The 23,417-nt window shown below is 39.1% G+C and overlaps 1 protein-coding gene across 1 annotated transcript in view; it reads left to right on the top strand.

Moving 5' to 3' along the window:
- Window positions 1-354: 354 nt before the first annotated feature.
- The window catches only part of RTKN2 (rhotekin 2), a 39,267-nt gene continuing 16,204 nt past the window's right edge, over window positions 355-23,417 (top strand). The window contains exons 1-7 of the mRNA XM_008502171.2: window positions 355-495; window positions 5,314-5,364; window positions 11,919-12,118; window positions 13,751-13,809; window positions 17,928-17,981; window positions 18,908-19,025; window positions 20,607-20,807. Coding sequence (XP_008500393.2) covers window positions 355-495; window positions 5,314-5,364; window positions 11,919-12,118; window positions 13,751-13,809; window positions 17,928-17,981; window positions 18,908-19,025; window positions 20,607-20,807 — 824 coding nt within the window. The remainder of the gene's footprint in view (window positions 496-5,313; window positions 5,365-11,918; window positions 12,119-13,750; window positions 13,810-17,927; window positions 17,982-18,907; window positions 19,026-20,606; window positions 20,808-23,417) is intronic.

Here is a 23,417-nt window from a genome sequence, read left to right as displayed (position 1 = left end):
GCATGTGAAATTTCCCAAGTTTCTCTCCAAGGCTTATACTAAACTTGCCAGGCTACCCAGGATTTGAGTTAGAGCACACTGTCAGCTTCCTGTTCTCTATTTAAACATTTTATTCTAAACTCAGGCTATTTGATAGAGCAGTAAATTTAGTTTAGAAATGTGCAGAGGCAAAACCATTAGCAACAAGAGAGTGATTTGTCCCTTACATCTCTGAGCCCTCATAGATGTAGCCTGGAGAAGTGTGTTTGCTATGGGTGATGTCCTAGCCAGATATCCAAATGACTGCTGGTCAAGTTTAGTTAGCTGTACGTAAAAAACCACTGTGGTGTCAATCTAGAAGGAATGCCTAAAAAAATGTGTGACTGGGGTGGTGTTGAGAGAAACCTGTTTGGAGCAGTGGTGTGTACTGCCTGCATGAAAGCTGCCAATGAAGTTCTGGGTGCTTTGGTGCCTGCTGGTGCCAATCGCCTGCTTAAATCAATGCAGCCAGAATGTGTACTTGTCTGTGTAGCAGGCAGAGGTCACAACACATAATGTATGAAGGAATCTGCCTCTGATTAAAAGTATGGAGAGAGATTAATGTTTGGGGAGAGACTTTCAGAGACAAAAAAAGGCAGCTGAGAAGTGACAGTCCACTCATGCCTTTCAAAACTCCCTCCTGGGCTTGTGTTTTTAAGATGGAAGTTGATGCAATTCTGGGACTTTATGAAAAAGTAGGGGTATTCTTTTTAAAAAAAATTAAGACTATAGTATGGGTTTCCACATTATGTAATAAATAAAATATAAATTGTATTTCTCTCAGTAGCTTGCATTTTCTCTCACAAAATGTAAAGCATATATGTGCAAGTAGGGTGACTCGGTGTTGCAGAGATGGCTGATGGATGGGGTCAGGGAAGACATTCCTGAAAATGGAAAGGCTAAGAGAAAGTAGAGATTTTAACTTCCTATTAAACTTTTTATTTAACTTTCCTATTAAAACTTCCTGTTTAGGCATGAGTGCACAAATGCTCTTTGCATAGATGTATTCTGGAATTATCTTAAAAAGGTGATCCTCGTTGTCCCTGAACAGACTTGGATAACTTGCACTCTGGGTCTGCAGTAGCTTCTTGAAGAACCTGTTATGAAAAATTTACTTGCTGTTTGTTGGGTTTTCTGTAAACAACCTGATTACCTTTTTTTGTGACACTGTACACACAGCTAGAATCAAGCAAGAGAAATAGCTTCTTAGAACTCAAACTGGGTTTTAAAATAAGCAAGTGAATGTGTGCATGTATATTAATCAAATATATATCCAGAAAGAACTAGTTAATTCTGTTCCTCCAGATGAAATTGTCTATAAAAACATGAGATTCTATTTATTGTTACCACTATGTATTATTTAAAATGCTAACAGTGACAGGAAATGTTGTCTCACCTCATTTAACAGGCTGTGAAATGGTTAGGATGATAGAAATTTCTGACAAATGAACCTCAGGTAAAATGCAGTTACTCATGTTTGTTATTCAACCCCTGCATTTTCATAATGGTGAATAAAAATGAGTCATCTTATTAGGCAGAAAAATACTATCTTTAGCAAGAAATCACCATTTGGGTTGGAAAAGACCTTTAAGATCATCAAGTCCAACTATTGAGTGTTTCTGTCTTGCATTGAAGAAAACATAGGTGTAGCCCAATGCCATCCTCTTCTTGTGGTTTGACTTCCAAGGAAACTGGAGGATAAGAAAAAAACATCTGGGCTGGCTCCCTGCAGTGCAGTTGTGGTGAACTTGAGGAAGGTGCACTGTATGCTGTCTCCAATATGGGGTGTTTGCAGGGCATAGTGTTCACTGCAGCAAGTTTCTTACCATAGGTTGATTTTTCTACATCAGGAGAAGGGTATTTCAGTCCTCCTTACATAGGAACAGACAATGTTGATCCAACAGTTGTGTGATTAGCAGAAAATCATAACCTCTATAAAAGGATGTGGTCCTTGACACTGGGCTTATACCCAGGAACAGCCATGCACCCCTGAGTGAGGTCCCAGTGGCAAATGCTTTTTGTTACATTTTGGCTCTTTTGAGGTTTTGTGGACACAAGTTGCTTCATTTTGCTATTACACTCTGAAGAGGAGAGAGAAACACTATCTCCAGGCTGTCACACAGAAAATAAAACACAGAAACACAAAGAAAAGGAGCATCCTTGCCCTCCATGTGGCTTTGTAACTCCTCAGGAAGCAGCCACCAGAAGTGCAATGGGTCCCCCTTGGTCACTGCTGGCAGGAGAAAACCACAGCTGAGTTTGGATTTAGGGGGAAGTTTGGTAGAGAAGAGGGACTAGGGACACTTGAAATGGAGAAGTAACTGGTATTTCTAAGAATTTAAATCTTTTTATCCCTGTGAATGTTCTTCTTCGATCTAAGAACTTGAGTGAATTAACCACTCAATAGCTTTTCAGTGTCTGTTCCTGTGAGAAACAGGACGTAGTTGCAAGCCAGGTTTTCCTTAAGGACCATGGTCTTAAAACCTCTAATAGAAATTTCCAACCACAAATGGTTATTATGTGGCTTTTTAAAAGTACATTGATAGTCATGAGAAATTCTTTGGTTTTTACTGTACTATTTTCATGAAATAATATTGTCTGAATACTTCTTGTTTTGTCTCTCTTCTCTGGCCAGATCTGTATGACAAATGCCCATTTATACAGCTGGTACCCAACTCAGGACTTAAAAATATGTAGAGAAAGCATGGCTTTGTGGCAAGGCAGGAAGAACTAGAGAGCTGTATACAGTTATAGCCCAACATGGAACTGAGAAAACTATTGAGACAAGCCCATTGCTTACTGATGAGAAACATTTCTGAAGGCAAAGTGAGAGTTTGCAGTAAGCTACAGATTCCTCCCCATGCCCCTTTGAATTCCTTCCCTGTGGCACAATGAAAACAGCCCCAAAAGAGTGTGAAATGCAGAGAAATGGTGTTTGATTTGCTAGTCCTACCAGACATCAGCTATTGTGCCTCAGATATTTAGGACCACAGCTGTCACCTCAAAATGTTCCTTGGTGAGGGACAGTCACTATTTACTTCTTTAGCAGTGATGCAATACAGGGGGAACATGAATGCCTGTGGCTGCCCAGAGGGTGGTTTATGTTGCTCAGCCTCAAGACCACACCACTGGGCCATTTTTCTCTCCCTAGAGAGAAGAATTTTTCCAGTTGAGAAAAATGAGACCAGACTAAAAATTCACTTCAGGCAGAGAGAGTGTGGCCAAGTGTGGTATTCTGCAGAGATATTTGTATGGGGGGAAAAAAGAGACCATCTGCAAATACTCAGCCTGCACTCACCTTCAGTCAACAAATCTGATGCCTACCCCAAGAAGTTAATGAAGAATCTCCTCTTTTTCTTGGGAAATTTCTACCAGAACTGGACTTATATCTACTCTCCCATCAATAGATGGGAGATAATACTCTGGCTATCAAAAGGAAGGTGATTTTCCATCATAATAGTTTCATATAGGAGTTTATATTTATGCACTTTAGATTCTCAATGCACTTACTCCCTGTTTCAAATTCTAAATAGCATTCTATTCAAATCATACGGTAACTTTTCACTTGCAAGATCAATTAGGAAAAATCCTAACAGACCTGACCATAAAATCAGAACTTAGAGCACCCATTTAGATTCTCCTGCAACACAAAATGGTGACTTCACTGATAAACATTTGGATGCAAGTGTCTCAGACTAGATATTTTAGACATCAAACACCAGTAAATATAAAAATCCAGTAAATATGTAAGAAATGAAAGCAGGACTTTATACCCAATGGAGAAATCCTGGTATGAAGGTATCATATGGGAGTGACAGTGTGAAACTTCTAAGAAAGCCTTTTCATACCAAACTTCTTTTCAATACTGAGCAGCTGAAAGGACCTCTCTGGGTTACAGAGGAATATAATTTTTGTATGATCATAACTGCTCTGTGTGTGTGCAAATGTTCCCCTATTAGAAATGGATCCAAGTAGCCAATGTCAGCCACCTTTGGTGTGGAAAGGAATTAAAAATTATTTTGTTCCTTCAGCTGCTGCAAAGATAGGAAGTCACATATAAAAGAGAAACCATATAGATTTCTAAACTTAGGGGAAGGCTGAAAAAATGCTTTGTCAGACTCTGTTTGTCCACAATAAATATCTTCCTAGAAGGGGGAAATCATCTAATGAAACTATCAATCACCTGTGTGTATCCTTGTCCAGTAGAATACTTCTGATGGGGATCACTCTGTACCTTTGGGGGTGTCCCATGTGAACTGGCTTCAAAACCAGTGCTCCTGGTCTCCCAAGCAGAAACAGATGACTCCCCCATGACTGATCTACCTTAATTAACTACTCAGTATTTTGTCTTGTGTATGAGTAGCTATAAGTTATAGAGGACCTTAAAACTATAGTTTAAACTCTTGCAGTATTAAACTTGATTCTTAGGGCTTTCAGGTTTAAGCTCAGAAGTTGCTTTCAAAATTCACGTGGGGATGGTTTTTTTTTGCAGCTCACTGTTCTTGTTATGAAATGTATTTTGTGTGCATGGATTTCATATATGACAATTTAGAGAGGCTACAGCAATTTAATCTGGAGGTATTTCAAGATGGGATTGATATCAGGAGTACTGGGCAGAGACAGTTTCTGGAGTACTCTCTGGAAAAAGGAAAAACAATTCCTTTTGCTTTTTTTCAGCCTTTTACTGTTTCTTTTAGAAATGGGAATATAACACTGTTTAAAAAATAGTTCATTGAAACATTTGTTACTGGTGTTTTGTAGATGGTGCCATAAATATTGTAGGAAAGAATCATGTGGAGATGTAGCCTCAGGACCATTTGGAGTGATAGAGCTGAAGGAGGACTGCAGAGTATTAAAAAGCCCTGAGCAGAAGATGAGCAAGCTCTTAGGTTAAAATTAGTCTGAGAACACCTGAAGCAGTAAGTTTTTACTCTAAGAAATTCTGGCCTCTGTGTCTCATTATCAGAGAAGGGTGAGGATGATGCATCCTAGCTGTTTTAGAACATCTCATTGGCTGACTCCATTACTATCTTAGAGAAGGCACCTACTGCTCAGTCATGTAATATGGAGCCTACAAACTTTTGCCACTGATTTCATCTTGATAGAGTTAGGCTTTAGGTAACTGTCATTGGCTGGAAGATTAATTTTCACCTTATCCTGGAGCAGAAGTGCATGACAATAAGGTAATTACCCATTTTTAATTTGTTTTATAGGACTACATTTTGCCCTTCAGCCTAAGCAAATGTAAAGACATCAACTGACCTCAGCAGGCTGAAATGAGGGAATCAATTACAGAGGCTAACAATTTTGTATTTTAACTTAACCCTAGCTTCAGTAACCATCCAGGTAATCACCCTGAATTCCAGAGTCTCTGCCCATTTCACCAATCTATTGTGGTCATGTCTCATGGTAATTAAAATCAGTGGCAGTCAGTGGCAAGAGCTTGTGTTTGTTCTCAGTTTAATATTAAATAAGTAGAAAAAAGTTATTAAAAGCCTTGCAAATTATTACCCATGAATCCAGCATAAATCTTCATGTATTTTCATTTAGGAATAATCTGAAGAGGAATTGAATAGATTTGTACTGGCACACTCTGATGATATTCAAGGAGTAGGTGTAGCAAGCTGTGGGAAATAAGAAATTAAGAAAAATATTGCGGTGCTGTCAAGAGTAGGTGTAGACATTTTGTACCTGCTAAACCAAAATGATGGGCCTAACATTTAAAATAATATGTTGATGTAACACTCAAGCAGAGCACTGATTTAGACAGACAATGCTTTCTGCTCTCCAGTTTCCCTAATACTAGAAGGAAGCCAAATGTTTTGCAATGCAAATAGAGCAGCAAATAAAAGGATGGTACGAAGGTGTGATTCATCTGAAAAAATATTTAACTTAAGCAACCCCAGAAGGCAGGATATAGATCTCCTGTTTAATTCACCATATCCTCTTCTGGCTTCTCTGTAATAGTGCAGCAGTCACTGGGCAGTCTTTTCCTTGTTTTGTAGGTTGTGCCTTGGGTTTCTTTGCTCTTCAGAGGAGGTTTGTTTGGAGAAGAAAACACAATTACAGTCTTTTGTTGTTGTTGTTTGCTGGGATTACTTGTAATTTAGGGAACAGAAGAGTTGCTAGCTGAATCTCAAATCTGTGGATAATATAGATGGCATACATCCTTCTTCATTTCAAGTCAGTATGCGTTCTGCAACAGCCGGGCATCGTAGCTGGAGTCAGGCTTGGAGTGTCGAGGGACCATCTTGCTTTGTACAACACCTACAGAAATGCCATTCAAAGCTTCAATCTCATGTTCCCTTAAGAGAAAGGACTACAAGTCTAGTCTACTACCCCATTTAGGGTCTTTTTAATTAAGCATCTGACGTACCAACTGAATTATGAAGCCTGATTTGATAAACAAAAAAACCAAACGTCTCGAGGAAGTGAGCACACAAGAGGACCAAATGCCAGACTTTGCAGTAATGTATTTTTAATGTGGTGAAAAAATGGGTATTTGAAACAGCTCAAAAGCAGATACCCACTGATCTTGAGAGATACTGTTCATGCTAATTAGGGCAGAGTTCTACACATTTAACTCCCACCAATTTCTTAAGGGTTCCAATTCTAGTCAATGTCAGTAGGAACACGTAAGGGCTGCAGTCATGGGCTCTTTATGCTATTAGTAGTCACATTTTGGGATTTATTATGACTGGGATTTGCTGAACAGACTGTACTGCAAACCATGCTAATTAGCATCTAAAATTCTTGGAAAGCTGTCACAGGTGCCTGGAGCTGTATGCACTACCAGCAAAAATGGCTTTAGAGATGTGGATTGCCTGAAATAGGTTAGGGCATAAATTTTTGCATTAATTTTTATTGCATCCATGTAGCCACCCTGGCTTTTTACAACACTCTTTTGGTGCACACCTGGGACAGCTGTGCTTGGTAGTCTCACAGGGAGCTTTTCTGGAAAACTTGAACCAGGGGTCTTGCTCCGGTGTCTTACCTGGAGTGCTGAATTGCTTGGGATGATGCTGGATGGGAAGTGTTTCACTGTCTTTTTTTACATGTTGTATGAGTTTTCTGTGGTAGTGCACTATCTCATGAGTTGATGAATGAATTTTGGAAGGGCAGAATTACAGGGATCATAGAATCATAGAATCCTTGGGGTTGGAAGGGACCTCGAAAGATCATCTAGTCCAACCCCCAAATAGGGATTCTTTCCCTATTTGTTTATCTCTGTAGTAAGGTTTGTTTAGCTTTCTCGTAAGGCTGTAATTTCCAGCTGCTCCCATAGTTTACAGAAAACTCACCAAAAGGTTTCAGTAATTGATTTTTTATTGACATTGGAGCTCCTCCTTGCTTACTTTGGTCAGGCATTGATTTAACAATAATGCAGTTCAGTTCACTTGAAAATTTTCACTTCTTTGGTTTCAGCTCCAAGACTGATCTTTTCATGACCTGTTCCTGTTTCTAGTTTTCCTCTGTAACCCAGAAAATGACTTGGAGATTTTTGAGGCTCATATTGCATCCTTGACTGATTCGGGAGAGGCCAGACCATGCCTTAAAAGATATGCCTCACCATGAAGCAAAAGGGCACTCTTATCTCTCTTTAGATGAGTCTTTCCTGATGTGTCGGAAATCCTGAACTCTGCAGCAGAGACAGGAATGCAAGGCTCCTGCTGGGATGCAAGAAGCACCAGGATTCCATGGAGACTTTTTGACCTCCCTCAAGCCCACCTTTAGATATCTTGGCTGTCCATACACAGCTTGTAAGGATATCTTGATTAGGCAAAAGCCTTTTGGCTTGATGGGGAGGTAGCCTTTTGGTTCCCTGGAGGTAGCCCAGAAGACTTCTTTCTTAAAAGTCACAGTAGGTAAAGAACAGCAGGGAGTATCTAAAAATGGGGGGGCAAAATTATGGCAAAATTATTATATGGGGGCAGGGCTTTCCTGCCTTGGTGTGTGTCCTGCCAAGAAGACATGCAGAAGACTTCAGGATGGTATGGAGGTATACTGAATACCTGTATGGTTCCCTACCCTCATGAAGGTTGCTGCAGGTGGAGACAGGCACTGCTGAACAGCTGCTGCTGCTATCTCTGCCCTCTGGATACTCTGGAGGGAAGCAGAGATCCCTGTCCTCTGCCTTTCATCGAGAACTAAATACCTGTAGTATGGAAGCTCATGATTTTCCTTGGGGGCCAGTCCCTTGGCTTTGTGCCCTGGTTGCAAATGTCAGGGGACAAATAGAGCTGCCAAACTCCTGACGAAGGAACGAGACTTTTCAAATTTTCCCTTCAAATTACATTTTCTTATATTTTAAATAAGCATATGGTAACCAGGAGACGTCTGCCTTCTGCAGAAAGCTGTTAGAAACACTCTATATCTCACTCCTTCCAGCACATTTTACTTGTCGCAAATGTTGACAACCCCGTGCGAAGCAGTGAAGGTCCATGCTTGGGACCGTCACCCTCCGAGGAGGAATCCAAAGGGATCAGACAAGAAACCAAGGAGAAGGGATGGATGGGGGACACCATCGTGGGGCAGCCGCCAAGGCCAACCGGAGCTGTTCAGCCGGCAGCCCCGGCCGCTCCCGAGGGGCCGCTCCCGACTGCCGGAGCCGTCGGGGGGGGGCGGGGCCGAGGCGGCCGTTGCCGGGGGCGGGAGTTTTGAACGGCGGCGCCGAGCAGGAGGATGCGGCGGCTGCCGGGAGGCGGCGGACGGGGGGACCCGGTGAGATACGGGCGACGGGGACTGGGGGCGGGGACGACGGCAGGTGCTGGCGGAAGGTGCCGGCTCGGCAACGGCTCGGTCCGACCAGGCCGTCGGACGGCCCTTGGCGGGCAGGAGCCTGCGCTGCCCCCGGTCTCGACGCGGCGGTGGCGGCTGCGGGGCTGAAGAAAGGCTCCGGCGCGGCCCCGCGGCGAGGGGTGCTGGGCCCGGGGTAGCCGCTCAGCTGCCCGCACACCGCTGATGCTTTTCGGAGGGTTGAGCTCCCTCAGCACCCTCCTAGGAGCCTCAGGGCCTTTCGAGTTCTTCGCTCTGCGGAGCCTTTTTTAAAATCTCGAATCACTTAAAATCCTGAACGAGTTGAACTCAGCTGTGTCTGTAAAGCTTTTGTCAGCTGCAACAAACACTGGTTCCTGGGGCTGTCTAGGATAAAGTCTCTGAGGTAGGATCTGATTTCCCAAGCCCCTGTTTTAGAATACTCACTGCCAGACTACTTGCTGAATTTGAATAAATACAGTAGATCTGCGGGGTTCAGATTTAAGCCTCTGTGGTAATAAATCAAAGTGTACCTTGGAGTCAGATTCTGAAGGCCTGTATTTGAGATACCAGATAAAGTAATATTTCAATCTGCCCTACCCTCAGTACTATCCGTATAATTTTTAATAGCCGCTGGATTTTTGTTTGTTTTGTAACTCCATTGCTTATGTAAAACTAGAAATTCTTTACAATTTCACATATTCTAGGTATACTTAGGAGAGGAATACAAAGACTCTTTCTAGAAGTATTGCTTAGGCAGTTCCTGATTATGGGCTCAAAATCCCAACAGCTGTTAGTAATTGTGTCAGGGTTATGCCCTCACTGGTGGGGAAGGAGGGAGACCACAAGGGAAACAGTGCATTAGTAGACAGCATATGGCAAAACAGTGCTGTGTCAGTTCTCCAAGTCCAGATGGTGTACTCATATTTTTAGAAGAAACTAAAAAAAAAAAAAACAAACCCAGAAAAAAAAGCTGACCAGTGTTTTTTTTTGTAGCTGTAAAGAACATCATATATTCTAAACCAGGCTTCTAAGTAATTTATTTAGATGAGATTTATGTGGTACAATTATTTATGCTATTATCTGCTTAAGCTAATCAATGCTGGTTCAGAATTTTTTATGTGAACCTGGCTGAGATGTAGCACAGAGTAAATCCTCTCTGTAGTTCTGAAAGTTGTGATACTGCTACATGCTCCAGGATAGAATAATTTATTTCCTCACCATAGCTGTGTACCAGGTCATAGACACAGAGAGGAGCCTTGGTCTGTGCTGGGTCAGTGCAGGGGCCCATTAGCCTGGGAAATGTTGGGGGGAGCTACTATTTCACTCTTCTGAGATGAAATTCAGCTTTATAAGAGCTGATGTATTAGTTTTGCCTCAAAGAAAGTAATTATTTCTTTGGGGCAGGTGTAGGCCTTGCTTAGCTTTTCACAGTTCTGTAATATTTGACTCAGAACAAAAGCAGATTGATGAAAACCATTTGCTGCTGTTTTCCTTCTGGGGTGAGAGTTGAAAAGAAGCGTTGCTGGAGAAGCATGTGCTGTGGATGTGGAGGTGCTGGTGCTCTGCTTTATCCTGCACTGGTTGGGGTTGAAACTTTGCATAGCAAATCCATGTTGGGGGACACTGGGAACTCCGCTGGTTCTCAGGCCTTTTTATTGTTGGTCATACCAAACAAAACATTTATGGAAAACTTATCTGCTGCGAGCTTTGGGAGCTATTCGTCCCCACCCAACCAGCTGGTGCTAGAGGGTAACCTGTGCATGCCCCAAACATTTCTTATGTGGTCTCATATTGAGAGGTCTCAGTTCCTGGAGAGTCCTCTGGGCTTTATTAGTGTCCTCCCCCATGGTGCTGTTTGGTGATCATCTGTGTTCTCACTGTGTGACTTATTGCATGGTAAGCTTCCTCCTGCCTATTGTGACTGCTGTCAAAGGCACCTTATGGCAGAATGAGTCCCAAGCAAAGAGGATAGTCCTCATGGCTCCTGTCATGGGCTCTGGATTTCTGAGGTACTAGAGTTGTTTGGAAATTAACTCCCTCTTATTTCTATCCTGTTCAGAGGCTTGAGGCAGAGCTGTTTCCCAGAACTCTACTGACTGAAACATTGAACTTGCAAATTAAAATTCATGTATTATAAGTTTCAGTCAATTTCTGATAAATCCACCCCCAAAACACACTTGTTTTGAGTTCAAATGTACTATAAAACTGAAACTGACATGATGCTTTTAATTCCAGAGGTAGTTGGGACACTTGTTTGGGCTTGAAAAATTATCACTCATCACTCACTTGAAATGTAGTTGTAATACAGCTCTGCAATATGGTGGAACAGTTTCTTTCTTTGTCAAAAATACTTGGTTTAGCCAGGAATGGTCACATAACTAGAATGTGTGTGTCAGATTCATCAGTGGCATCCAGCACAGCTCTGGGAGACAGCAAACTGCCATCCTTCACCTTAATTGTCTTCTGTCTTGGTGTGGATTTACATCATTGAAGTGGCAAGTGAAGACTAATGGATATTAATAAACGTTTGTTTTCTCTGGAAGTAGGTAGGAAAAAGTTGACTTCATAGAAGTTTTTGTAATACCTTAAAGAGTCCTCACTTCATAAAAAAAATGGTGACTTGATAGGCAAGTCTATCTATTTCATATGTTTGAATGAGAAGTGTACATGGCTGTGCTATCAGGCAAGGCATGGTATGTATGTGTGATGTTAAAGCTACTACAGCTGTCTGACTCTGACTGCACAGCCTGAAACAGTCAAGTACTGGGATATTCTCTTTTTTTTTTGTTTTGTTTTGGTGTTACCTGAATTCTTCCTCAACCAGAAACCCCACCCCACCCACCCCTTTTTTTTTAACCTTTTTAAAGATGAATTTTTAGTAACTTCCAGGGGTGAATGTTACTGACTGGTTTGGAATCTGCAAGTATAATGGATATCATTAATCTATTACATCCTGTGTTGCACTGTTTTGTTCCTGAAGAGAGAACCATCATTTCACATTTAGTAATCATCATAATGGCTCCATATAATTAAAACCTAAGGTCTTCTATTCCAACTGTGAAATAAGTAGAACTTGTAAAAAAATCAGGATAGTTTAGTTGGGTTTTTGTTCAATCCTTTGGTTTTTTTTTTTGCTTATCCAGGAATGTGACATCCAAGAGAAGATTAACTTTGAAATCCGCATGCGAGAAGGCATCTGTAAACTGCTTGCAGTGAGCACTCAAAAAGATCAGCTCCTGCAGGCTGTCAAAAACCTGATGGTTTGCAATGCTCGTATAGGTGCATACAGGAGAGAGCTACAGAGCCAAAGAGAAGAGCTGGTCTCCTGCACAACTGGAGAACGGTGAGTAACAGCTCAAGCTCACAAAGAGACCTATCAAGCTGGCCTTTGCTTACATGAATTCTCAGCAACCTCTCCAGGAAAGTGGATTTAAACTCTTCTGTCTTATCCCATACTGACATACATTACTGCTACCTTAAACCATTATTATATAAGACCATTCCATTATCTTCTTTTTACTTTAGAAAATTAAATACATGTCATATTTTTAAGAGCAGATTTTATTATTGACATTAAAATTCTAGGCTTTTTGTATATAGCATCTGAATATCACGTAATAGACATATTTGCTTGATTACCTTTAGCATACAAAAAGGCACCTAATCAAATTGGAAGGAACAAACCTAAACTATCCAAGTCAAAATACACCTATTTCTACATTTCATTCTTTCTGCTATTAAGATCTCTTTTAATGATGGAATCATCATGGTTAATTGGTACCCTCTGCTGGCGAATTCTGTTAACTACAGCAAAGTAATAAACACAATACATATGAATAAAATCAGTTTAATTGAAAATATCCTCACATAACTCTTAAATGAGCTAAAGTATACGTAGATTATTTTAATAATAGGTTATAATTTTTTTCATAATAGACTATATTTGGAATATATGTAATGGAATAATGTAAAGTGTGTGTATATACACTGATTTTCTCAACTCCTGGCCTTTAATGTCAGTGACCACAATATGGGGATGGTGCATGTCCAGAACAGGGCAGAAATAACTGGAGATCTGTCTGAACATCTGTATTGTTCATGACTGGTATCTGTCAGGCATTGTTTAGAGTGCTGTCAGGGGGTACTTTGGATTGTCAGTGGAGGTCAGTAGAAGGGACACATGCTATACAGTGGAATTTGCCAAATGGAATTTAGTTAAGGTTAATCCAGGTAAAATGATAATGGCTCAGAGAGAAAATTATAAAGTTTTCAAGTGAGTTTTGTCCCTTTTTCTTGTTAAATAGGTCTGCAGTCATTGAGTCCTGAAGATGGTGTTACTGGCTCTGGAAGTCAGGGTATTGGTAGCAGATAGAAATTTCACCTTATTTGCTTGGGTGTTAGGAGCAGTGGGAGATAAAAGGAGAGCACTCTCTTGCTACTAGTTTGCTACAGACTGTTTTGATTTAGTTTAAGGTTGAGCTTGAGATTTACACACTGTCTACTTAGCAAACTGCCTTCTGCATGTAAAAGCACAAAAATAACAATGCAATATTATGTATTTGGTTTCTATTAATAGAGAAGGCAATGCTCTAACCAGTAGTAGAAGCAATAAATGAAGTTGCTCATTTAGTGATGTGTACAGAAGAGGAAAAGTTGCTAATGTATGTGGTTCTTTTGGAGCTGGAAAAGACAAGGAACATGAATCTACTTGTCTTAATACACAGGTTAAATGAGTTTTGGGGTAAAATCTTCTAGGAAATTTAAAAATTGACAGTATACCTTCCTTTCAGATTATTCTCAAGAATCTAATGACTCATATCTGAAACCAGAGATACCAAATTTAATTTCAAAGAAACACGTTTTAAATAAACTGTAATATAAAAACCTTGACACTTTTTAATGTTTAAAGGGTTGAGTTTTAGAAGTCTAACTAGACACATCTCAGACCCCTTTTTTCTTTTCTTCTTTTTTTCAGGTCTTCAGAAAATGGGACAAAAGACCGAGTGGCATGCAGAGCCAAGGTTGCTCTATCAGGTAGGTGGCTGGGTAATCACTTCATTATAGGAGTTAGTTGGCTGGACAGTAACTTGTAATTCAAATCATACAAACAAGATGGTATTTTTAAAGTGTGTGCTTTTAAGTCACAAACATTCTTTTCGAGATTCTACCTAGTATTTCCATTTCTTTTCAGGGACTTTCATAGTGAGAAATACTTTTTCTGTTTGTCACTAAACACTGAATACATCTCAGCTAAGTATGAATGTGCTGATAATATTTTTTTCTCCCCACAAAGACAAACCTTGATCATACAGGGTAGGTATAACAAACTGAGGGCAGAATTATAGCTAGGATGCGAATGTGATTTACTCAGTACAGATTACATTACTGCAGCAAAGTTACAGTAGTATGGCTTCAATGCAAGCTACTAACAATTTTTAGCAGGTATTTCCAGCAGGCTAGTACACTGTTTCCTAGCCTGCTCTCAAACTTCAGTGCTATAAATTTGTCAACTTCTTTGCCTGTGCCCATAGTGGATGTTCCTTCGTTCAGCTTTCCTTTACTTATTCATTCTGTCTGTTCTGCTGGCTTTGCTAACAGATATGAGTGTGCTCCCTGACTTGCCTCATTAAAAATAGAATAGTGTAGAAGGGCTCACTACTTGAGCTGTTCAAGTTAATTCTGCATATTTTGACATGTCTTTAAGCAAGGTAACTTCTAGTAGAGAAAGAGTGATGAGCACATGGTTGAATAGTGTTTTCTGCCAACACAGCTGTTTGCTGAATGTGTATCTGTTTTTCTTCCGTATGGTAGTTGGATGAAAGCATCTGTTTGCCTGTCTGTGCTGTGGTTGCACCTTTCTTTGGATTGTAGTTATCTGCAGTGAAGACTTCAGGATCACGTAACACACTTTTGCTATCTTTAGAAAAATCACAATTGTGTAAAGACTTTAGTATGAAAAAATTGGTTAAAAATGAAACATTTAGCTATTTTATTTTCATGGAACAAGAGAAGGGTGAAATACACCTGTTTCTAACACAGTGTTTCCCAAACTGGAGGTCTCAATCTATGCCATACTTACGAGACGAAGCAGAGAGGGGCATCAACTACCTCAGGATGAACTCAAGTCTGTGGGTGCTGGGATGCCATGCCATGCCTTGCCCCTCTTCAGATGTTTATGTCAGGAAGCCTTGCCAGGTCCAGTTTACAGTAGGAGAGCCTGAATGTTTTTCTTGGGCCCCTGCTGAGAGATATATGCTTTTCTGTAGATGGTCTATTATTAACTCCTTATTTTCTGCTCTGGGTGCCTGAGAAGCAGAGCACTGAGGTACATGAGAGTTGTAGGGATGGGCTTGTCTGTGCTTGGCAAGGGCTGGAGCCTCTAGACAAGATGGCATGATTGGGAGATCCTGAGATTACATTACTGCCTGCCTCCCTGGTTCCTTCTTGTACTGTCTTCTGACCCATGTCTGACCCTGTGTCCATTTCATGTGCCAAATCAGCTCCTGTCTGGTTCCAGAGCTGCAGTAGGTTCACATCTGTAATGTTCCATTACTTTTCTTTCCCTCTCTTTCCAATCCTTGTGTACCACAATGAACACATGGCATTTCTACTCTCTTGTATGCTTACCTTCAGTGGATTTGCAAGTGGGTTTCCCTGCCTGTTTGGAAGGCACATGATGTGTGTGCATGGTTGTGCCTTGTTGAGAACACTGTTGGGCTGAATTCAAACTGCTGTGAGTCAGGAGATGTTGTGACTCAGGTGTTTAGGAGAGGCTGGAAATGAGTGAGTGGTGATCCATGTAATATGACAGGACATCATGTAGTTTAAGAATTAAAGATGCAGAATGGATTTTTTAGGGGAAAGTAATCCACCCACTTATAAACATGTTAGTGTATCATATGATTGGTACATGCCAAAAGCTTGGACTATTACAAAAAAAAAAGCCTGATCACGTGGCCAACACCAAAAGTTCAGGAACAGCTCTGCAGGAGTATTGAGGAATATACTCCTACAGAAAGCAGCAGTATGTCAGATACTCTGTGGGGGCTGCATTCCTTAATACACACATTTTAACACTTCTTATATTTTACTTATTTATTCCTCACATTTATGCATAAAAGCACAGTAATATATGCTATCAAACAATTATTTTGTTAGAAGACAACACATTGAATGTTGATCAAAAAGCATCATCAAAATTGAAAGTAATTTTGTAAAGGTATACGTATATATATTTATAAAATATTTATATTTATAAATATATTTATATATTTATAAAAGCTGATTAAGTATAGTGCTTGAATGCATCCAATGAATCCACAGCGATTTACAACTAATGGTACCTGAAATTAAGGTGTGGGAATACTAATCTTTGGTTTTGATAAATGGCAACTATTTAAATCCAAGGATGAGCTGAAAACTTGATTTACAAGGATCATGTTCAACTTTTCCAAACAATTGACTATCTATGTCCTGCAGATTTGCTGACTCAGGTGTAAATTTTACAGCTATCATGATATTGAAAGCAGCAAACAGAAGAAATGTTTAATGTAGTACTCCAATTGTTACCTAGATCTATTGAGCTCACTAAAATTGTCACTCAGAGTTTGCTATGATTAAAGTTTTTAAAAAAAAGCTTTTTTTGTAACTGTTTTCACATATTTATGTATGGCTTTTAGAAAAGAAACATTCTGGATTTTTTGTCTGGGACAAAGATGAGCATTTATATGTTTTTTAAGTTTGAGAGAGACTTTTATAACTATTTAATGAAACTGTTTTCCTTATTTAAAAAACCTAACTAATTTTAGACATGCTTACAGTGCAAACACATCAAGTGAAAGGCAGTTTCACAACATGGTGATATTGATTTTTAGGTAGTTGAGGCAGTCTAAAACTGTATACTGGCAGCTCACTGTTGAAAATTCATTCGTTTTCGTGAATGCTTAAAGAATTAGATGAATTTGCAAGTTTCAAAATTGAAAGAGCATGTGTAATAAGATGCCCCATAACATAAAAAAAAAACTTACTTAAATTTAAATTTTTCCTTTAATATAACTTCTGAAACAGAATGCCTGTATGCAAGTTTCACTTAAATAATCAAGAGGTTTTGTGGGTAAAACCCTGTAGGAATGTCAATCTGTTGCCAAAATACCACCACTGCTTTATGTCTTAGCATACTATGTGTGGATTTTTCCATCAGACTCGTATGAAGATCAGCACTGGAGTCAGCAATGTTCCTTTATAGCAATATTTAAGATTTTAATCAAAAGACAATTGAGCTAGTGCTGTTCACTGCTGCCATCATGTGTCACTTAATATATTGCATATACTTTAAATCAACACTGTTGTACTTAATAAACTAACTCTGGATTTATAAAGCCCCCCACAGCATTTTTCTTTTAACAAGGGACTAATAAGAAACATTATGTCTGAACCTGAGTGCTAGAAAATGGAGGACCATGTCACCCAGTACTGTGTTGGATTGAGTAGATAAACTGGAAAATTTGTTGAAGAAAATAATCCCTAATATTAAAGTGAGAGGCATTACTTAAAATAATGGTTCTGTAATTGCCTCTACTACAGTTCTGATGCAGAAGGAGATCTTTGAGTTTAAAAAATGTTTTAAAAGATTTCTAAACTCTATTTATGCCAACTAAGACAGTTCTAACTGGGAATGTGATCACAAGTGATATTTTCTCTGTGGTTAGCAAAGCAGGGTTTAAGTATTTGCAATATAAGTATCCCAGTGATTTCCATTAAAAACAGGAAGTTTTTTCCTGCAGCTGGATGAGTGGTTTCCAGCACAAGGCAAGCAGAGTTTAGTTTACATCTGTGCATAATAATCAGCTCAGAACCTCTGAGTTCTGAGAATACCACTTGGAACTGCATTACAGAGCCACACTGAAATGTTATTTTGAGAACTATTAAATGAGATTCAAAATATTTTTTATCCTAAATTACACCACATTAAAATAGTTGATTAATTTTCTTTTGACATGGATAATAAAATTGAAGTAGTGATGCTGTTCATTGGGTAGAAGGTGCTGTTGTCTCCAGAACATCAAGAAAAGAAACAAGAAACTGTTGTAATTTGTTTTGGTGACAGATCTAGAGAAATTAACTTAATTTCCCTACTTTTTTCTTCCCTTTAGATATTCGAATACCATTAATGTGGAAAGGCTCTGATCACTTCAGCAATAAAGAAAGTATGTAAGATGTAAAGAGCTACTGTGATAAGCAATTGCTTATGCCTGTAAATTTAAACTGGGTGGGGAAGTCCATGCTCATTTCAGCCCCTTTTTTGACCCTTCAGTGGGTCCATATTTCACTGTCTTTGTTGAACAGTTGCCCTTAAGCTGCTGGTTGTAGCAAACTGAGTTAGCTCAAAGTCCTGTAGTTCTGCATGTTTAAACACAAGTCTCTAAGTCCTTCTGAGGAGAAATTCCAGAGGAAGTAACAGAAAATCACTGTTGTTAAATGGATATCTGAGAAATTTCTGATTGAATGTTTTGTTCTATGTCTTGTCTACACTTGAGAGAGTATATTGGAGACTGTTTCCAGTGAGAAATTTAAATGAAAGTTGTCTGTTGGTGTTGAGTGGATTATTGGATTGTCTTCCAAGTACATGCATTTTGCTGTGTCATGGAGATTAACCCTAAATCTGTTCCAGCTGTCACATGACATTGATTTTGCTTTGATTTTCCATAGGGTCAGAAGGGCTAAGCGTGGCAAAATAGTCTAATCCTATATAGTACATTCATAAAGTGGCACAAGCTTTGGATCAAATATTTGGGTTTTTCTTTTTCTTAAAATCAGTTTTATTAAACAAAATTGCATTTTTAGTAGCATTTCTGAAGTTGCTAGCACAAGCTGTCCTGATTATGAGAAAAAAAACCCCAAAACTGTAGAGCATAGGTAGGCATTTATCCCTTTGTGAATGTTGCTCCACCCATACAGCAGCTTTGATAGTTCAATTATCATAAAATCCTATAGTGCAGAATTTATAGTGGGAAGAATTTAAGGGCAATTCCTTAGAGATCTGAGTTATCATTTTTCTGCTTTTGTTTACTGGAAGCATTTAGTTTTGTGATGTGTCATATGGCTAATAAAACATTTCTTTGGCTCTCTCCAGAATCTCAGCGCTATGCGGTTTTCTGTTTATTCAGAATGGGAGCTGAGGTTTTTGATACAGAAGTGGCTGTTGTGGATAAAGCAGTAACAGATATCTGCTTTGAAAATGTAACTGTATTGTGAGTATTATTTGTTTGTCTTGATTGAAGTACAAGTAGTGCTATTTTCTTTTGAAAGTGGATATGATTATGAATAAGATTGGCCAAGATACACTTAAGTTTTTCTGTAGGAAAAGAATTCAGAGATCCTATTATTTTCAGGGGAGGGTAGATCCACACATGTGTAAGGCTGGTTTTTACATACAAAATAGTTCTGGTTGTAGATGTGCTGCTAGAACTACACTTCTTTCATTTTTTCCACTCTGGAGCATTTTTATTTATATGAAGAGATAAACTTGTATGTAAAGCACACAATTAAGTTAATACTAACACCTGAAAGCATTTTAAAAGAATAGGTAGGAATAGTATAGGCATGAATAGAATATTATGTTTTAAGTATTCTTCTGTACAGCAGGCTGTGGTCTCTTTTGATGTTCCCCAGAGTCACAGTTCTCTTAAAACCAGACCTTCTTTTCCACACCTCATGTTCTGTTACACCTCTATGAGCGTGTGCTGCAGCCATAGTCCTTATAGTTGAAGAACACTAGACAGGAAATTATTCACTTATCTTCAAAGGTAACCTGGAAAAGGGTAGAAAGGTGTTCTCATGTACTTTTAGGATGCTTTATAGTTTTTAAGAGAGTCATGAGAGGCACTTTTTTTTTTTTCTTCCCTTTTTTATTTTTTGTATTAGCAACTTAGATCCAGTCTCCTGAAGAAGGCTGACTGGAAAGCTAGAACTACTGAGAACTTTATATCCAGATCCTGAAAACTGTGTGTTTGAGAGAGACTGGATTTTAAAATCAGATTTAAAACTCTCTTAGCCATCTGTTTGAGTGGGGGTAAAGACAAGACACTTGACCATTGTAATTTTTGTGAAGTACTGGAACAAAAAACAGAGAAGACACTAACTTGCCTTGTATCCTTTGAGATAGAGATACATGTTTTATAAAAGCATTTGGGATGATTTCGTTATGGGCATGTGTTTAATGACATGATTTGTTACTGAATGCTGAGGTTAGGCTTCTGGGTTGATGACTAAGCTTGAGAACATGAGAACTGGTAGAATTGAAAGCTGAGAAAGCATCAACTGTGGAGAGAAGAATGCAGCAGTAGGTAGTTTAGTTATGAATGGCAACTTTGGTTGGCTGTGAGACAGGATTTTTTTTGAGCAATGTGAAGGGTGTGACTAAGATATCTTTAAAACAGTTCAGTGTGATTTAGAGTCATAGGCACAGATAGATTTACAGTGGTGATTTTTGCATAGCAGTAGAGGGCAGATTTAAGTATGTTCGTATGTTTTGCCTATTTCTGTAATAGGGGTTGTTGTTTTCAGATTTTAACTTAAATGTTGAATTTCCTGTTTGCAATTGTTTATGGTTAGCTATAACATCCATCTCATTACTTCAGTGCTGTTACTGCTATGTATTCTAGTTTCTAATTCCATATTAACGTATGTCTTTGCCTGAATCTGATGACATTCCTTCCCTTGATGAGAATATATGTTATTTAATATATATAAAGTAGCAACAGCATTCCTTGGCTGCACACTCAGTTTATCAACAAATGCTTTGAAATTTTCTCCACCCCCTGTTCCTTCAGTGATGATGCAAGATCAGATTTCCAGGTGAAGGTTGAAGTGTATAGTTGCTGTACAGAGGAGTCTTTATATGGAACAAACACTCCTAAGAAACTAGCAAAGAAGCTTAAAACATCCCTCAGCAAAGCAGCAGGGAAGAAACTCAAAGCTGCGCTGGAAGAAGACAGCACTGAATCCTTTTTGCCTGCTGACCCAGTCATCCAGTAAGCCACATATATTGATATTCTGGTTTTATCATTTTAAAAATAAAATAAACCAAATATATTGGAAATTTTTGGAAAATTGCCAAGAAAGTGAGTATTCTGCACTTACCCAAGTGAAAAAAAAATTTTTTGTTTTAAATAGGAGATGAGAAAGTAGGTGTGAATTCCAACCATGTCTCTCAGGCTTGGGGACTTGTTCCTGGAGACTGAAATGCAGTAGGCTTCATCTTTCTGCTGTACAATGGTAGCAGGGAAATCCACTGCTAGTTGCAAACTTCATAGTATTTTTGGTTTGATCTCTGTAGGAAATAAAGCTTGCATGATCAGTGTCCCTCAGGCCATATCCCTCTCCTCCTCCTTTTCCCATTCAGTCTGTCCATGTTATTTTTGCATCCAACCAGTTTTGCTCATATATAGACAGGTAGACATGTCTAAAACCTACAAGTTGTGTGAAATAAGAAAGTGTGATTGTAGACAGGAGAAAGCTCTCTTGTACCCTCTTCCCCAGCAAAGCTGACAGAGCTGCTTGCAGTACCTGGGGTGTATCCTATGCACATGGGGGCCTTTCCACTTGCTGGCTTTTCAGTAAAACTGCTCTGTCAAAAGCACTTAACAGCTACAAGCTGCTTAACAGGAGTTTTCTTAATTGACTTCAGCACAGAACATTTTAAAATGACTCGCTGGCTTTCAGTCTTCATACTAATAAGTGCTGTTCCCAGTAATTTACCTGTTTCCTTTTAAAAAGGGTCTCAAGTCTTTAATGCATTTTTAAATGAAGTTAACTACCTACTAGTATCTGCCAGCTACTTTAATTTCATTGGGATTTAAGCAAGCCAAGCACCTAAATTGTAAATACTAATAATATTGATTTTCTTTTTTTATTTTTCTTTTTAGAAAGCAATTTTTTCAGGGAATTCTTTTTTTCTTTTTGGCTGCTAAACAGTTAAGAATCAATGCCTAATTCTTGCCAGGTGTTGTGTGCACTTGTGTGCTAGCTTCATTTTTTGCCCGGATTTTAAAAGGAAACATTCAAGTACATTCTACCTTTGTCAAACTGATATTACTGTTTACTGATATTACTGTATACTGGTATTACTGTTTCAATCAAAAATACACATCCAAGCTCTTACCCACAGAGCCAAGCAAAATTTGTCACTATCTTTCCAACATATTCCACCTGATGACAATGTATTTTTACTCTGCATTGTCTCTCCGGGATGGCTGTGCTTTCCACAAGCTCCAGCTGGGTGATGGCAAGCTATCATTAGACACAGTTTGCTCCTGATATGACCACTAGATTATTTGCTGGCCATACTCACTTTAATATAGATCACCCCTCTTTTAAGGAGGAGGCATTAGCAATCTGAACACCTGACTCCTCACTTGGGTTTTGCTTTTGGTTTCTCAATTGTATTTGTATTTTGCTTTCCTCCATCGTTTAAGTTTGCTGTTTCTACTGTAAATTTTCATCTCTCAGTGACTGTTACTTTGTTAACAGACTGAAATGAACAATGATGTGTTTATTGGTGGCTTTGCTAGGCGATTAAAGAAAGATTCTTGGAAAGAAATGGGTCATTATAGGCAGAAAATGAGCTGTCAATTTAAAATTTTTTTTAATAGGCTCCCTGTAGGCTTTATATTAATAAGGCTGTGGTATGGAGCCCTTTGAGAGAAAAAGAGATTGCAAGATTACAAGAGATCTTTCCAGTGTTCCTAGAGAATTTTACCAGTCCAGTAGCTGAAATTAAACAGGAACAAAAAAGAGAACTTTCTGTATTATACGAGCACCTTTTTTCTCTGTAGATTTCAGTTGTACAGATTTTTCAAAGCACACATGGGACAAAGTTCTCAGTTTCCAAAAACTCTGATCCTTCTGTGTCCAACTTCTTGGTTTAGAAATTTCCTTGGTTAGTGAGGAAATTGTGAGCCTTGCAACTTCTTGCAAAAGCTTAGTGACAAAGTGCTGTGCTTAGGTTGGTTAACTTCAGTTATACTGAAATGCTCTCTACCCATAAGGATCTCTGTTTTCAATCTTCAATTTTCTGTGCAGTCTTTTGCAGGTTTAATTTTTCTATTCTCTCAATTCTTTTTTGTTGTTGTGATTGTTATTTGTATTTGTTGTAGAAGGAAGACATTTAGTGCAGCTATACTATAGAATGCCAGAGTGAATAGGTTGCTCTTTGGGGACATCATTGGATGGACTCCCAGGAGCACAGGTTTATTCACTTGCAGAACTGACCTCCACATAGACTTCTTCTTATTTGGCTTTTATGTATTGCCCTCCACTGGGCTGGGGGCACAGCTTCCCTGTCCTACCTCTTAACTGGCAAATTCAGAGTGGTATTTTGCTACAAGTACGCAGGCAAATCCCATGGCCTCACTTTTATGGTTGTGCTTTTTTTAGAGCCTGAAAGGGTTTACAAGATTTTTTATTTTATTTTTTTTTTACTCAGATATTCTCCACTCTGTATATCTGGATGACTGAACTAAGTTTGGCATTTGTAACATTGGGAATAACATTCAGGAGTGCATTCTGGAATCTGAGATGTATTAATTAACATGTGGGGATAGAAAGGGTGATACAGTGACACCTTCTCACCCGGGTGTCTG

This window comes from Calypte anna, chromosome 6 (genome assembly GCF_003957555.1).
Source record: "Calypte anna isolate BGI_N300 chromosome 6, bCalAnn1_v1.p, whole genome shotgun sequence".
Taxonomy (NCBI): Eukaryota; Metazoa; Chordata; class Aves; order Apodiformes; family Trochilidae; genus Calypte; species Calypte anna.
The sequence above is the reverse complement of the archived record's forward strand: the minus strand, read 5'-3'. Positions and strand labels throughout refer to the sequence as shown.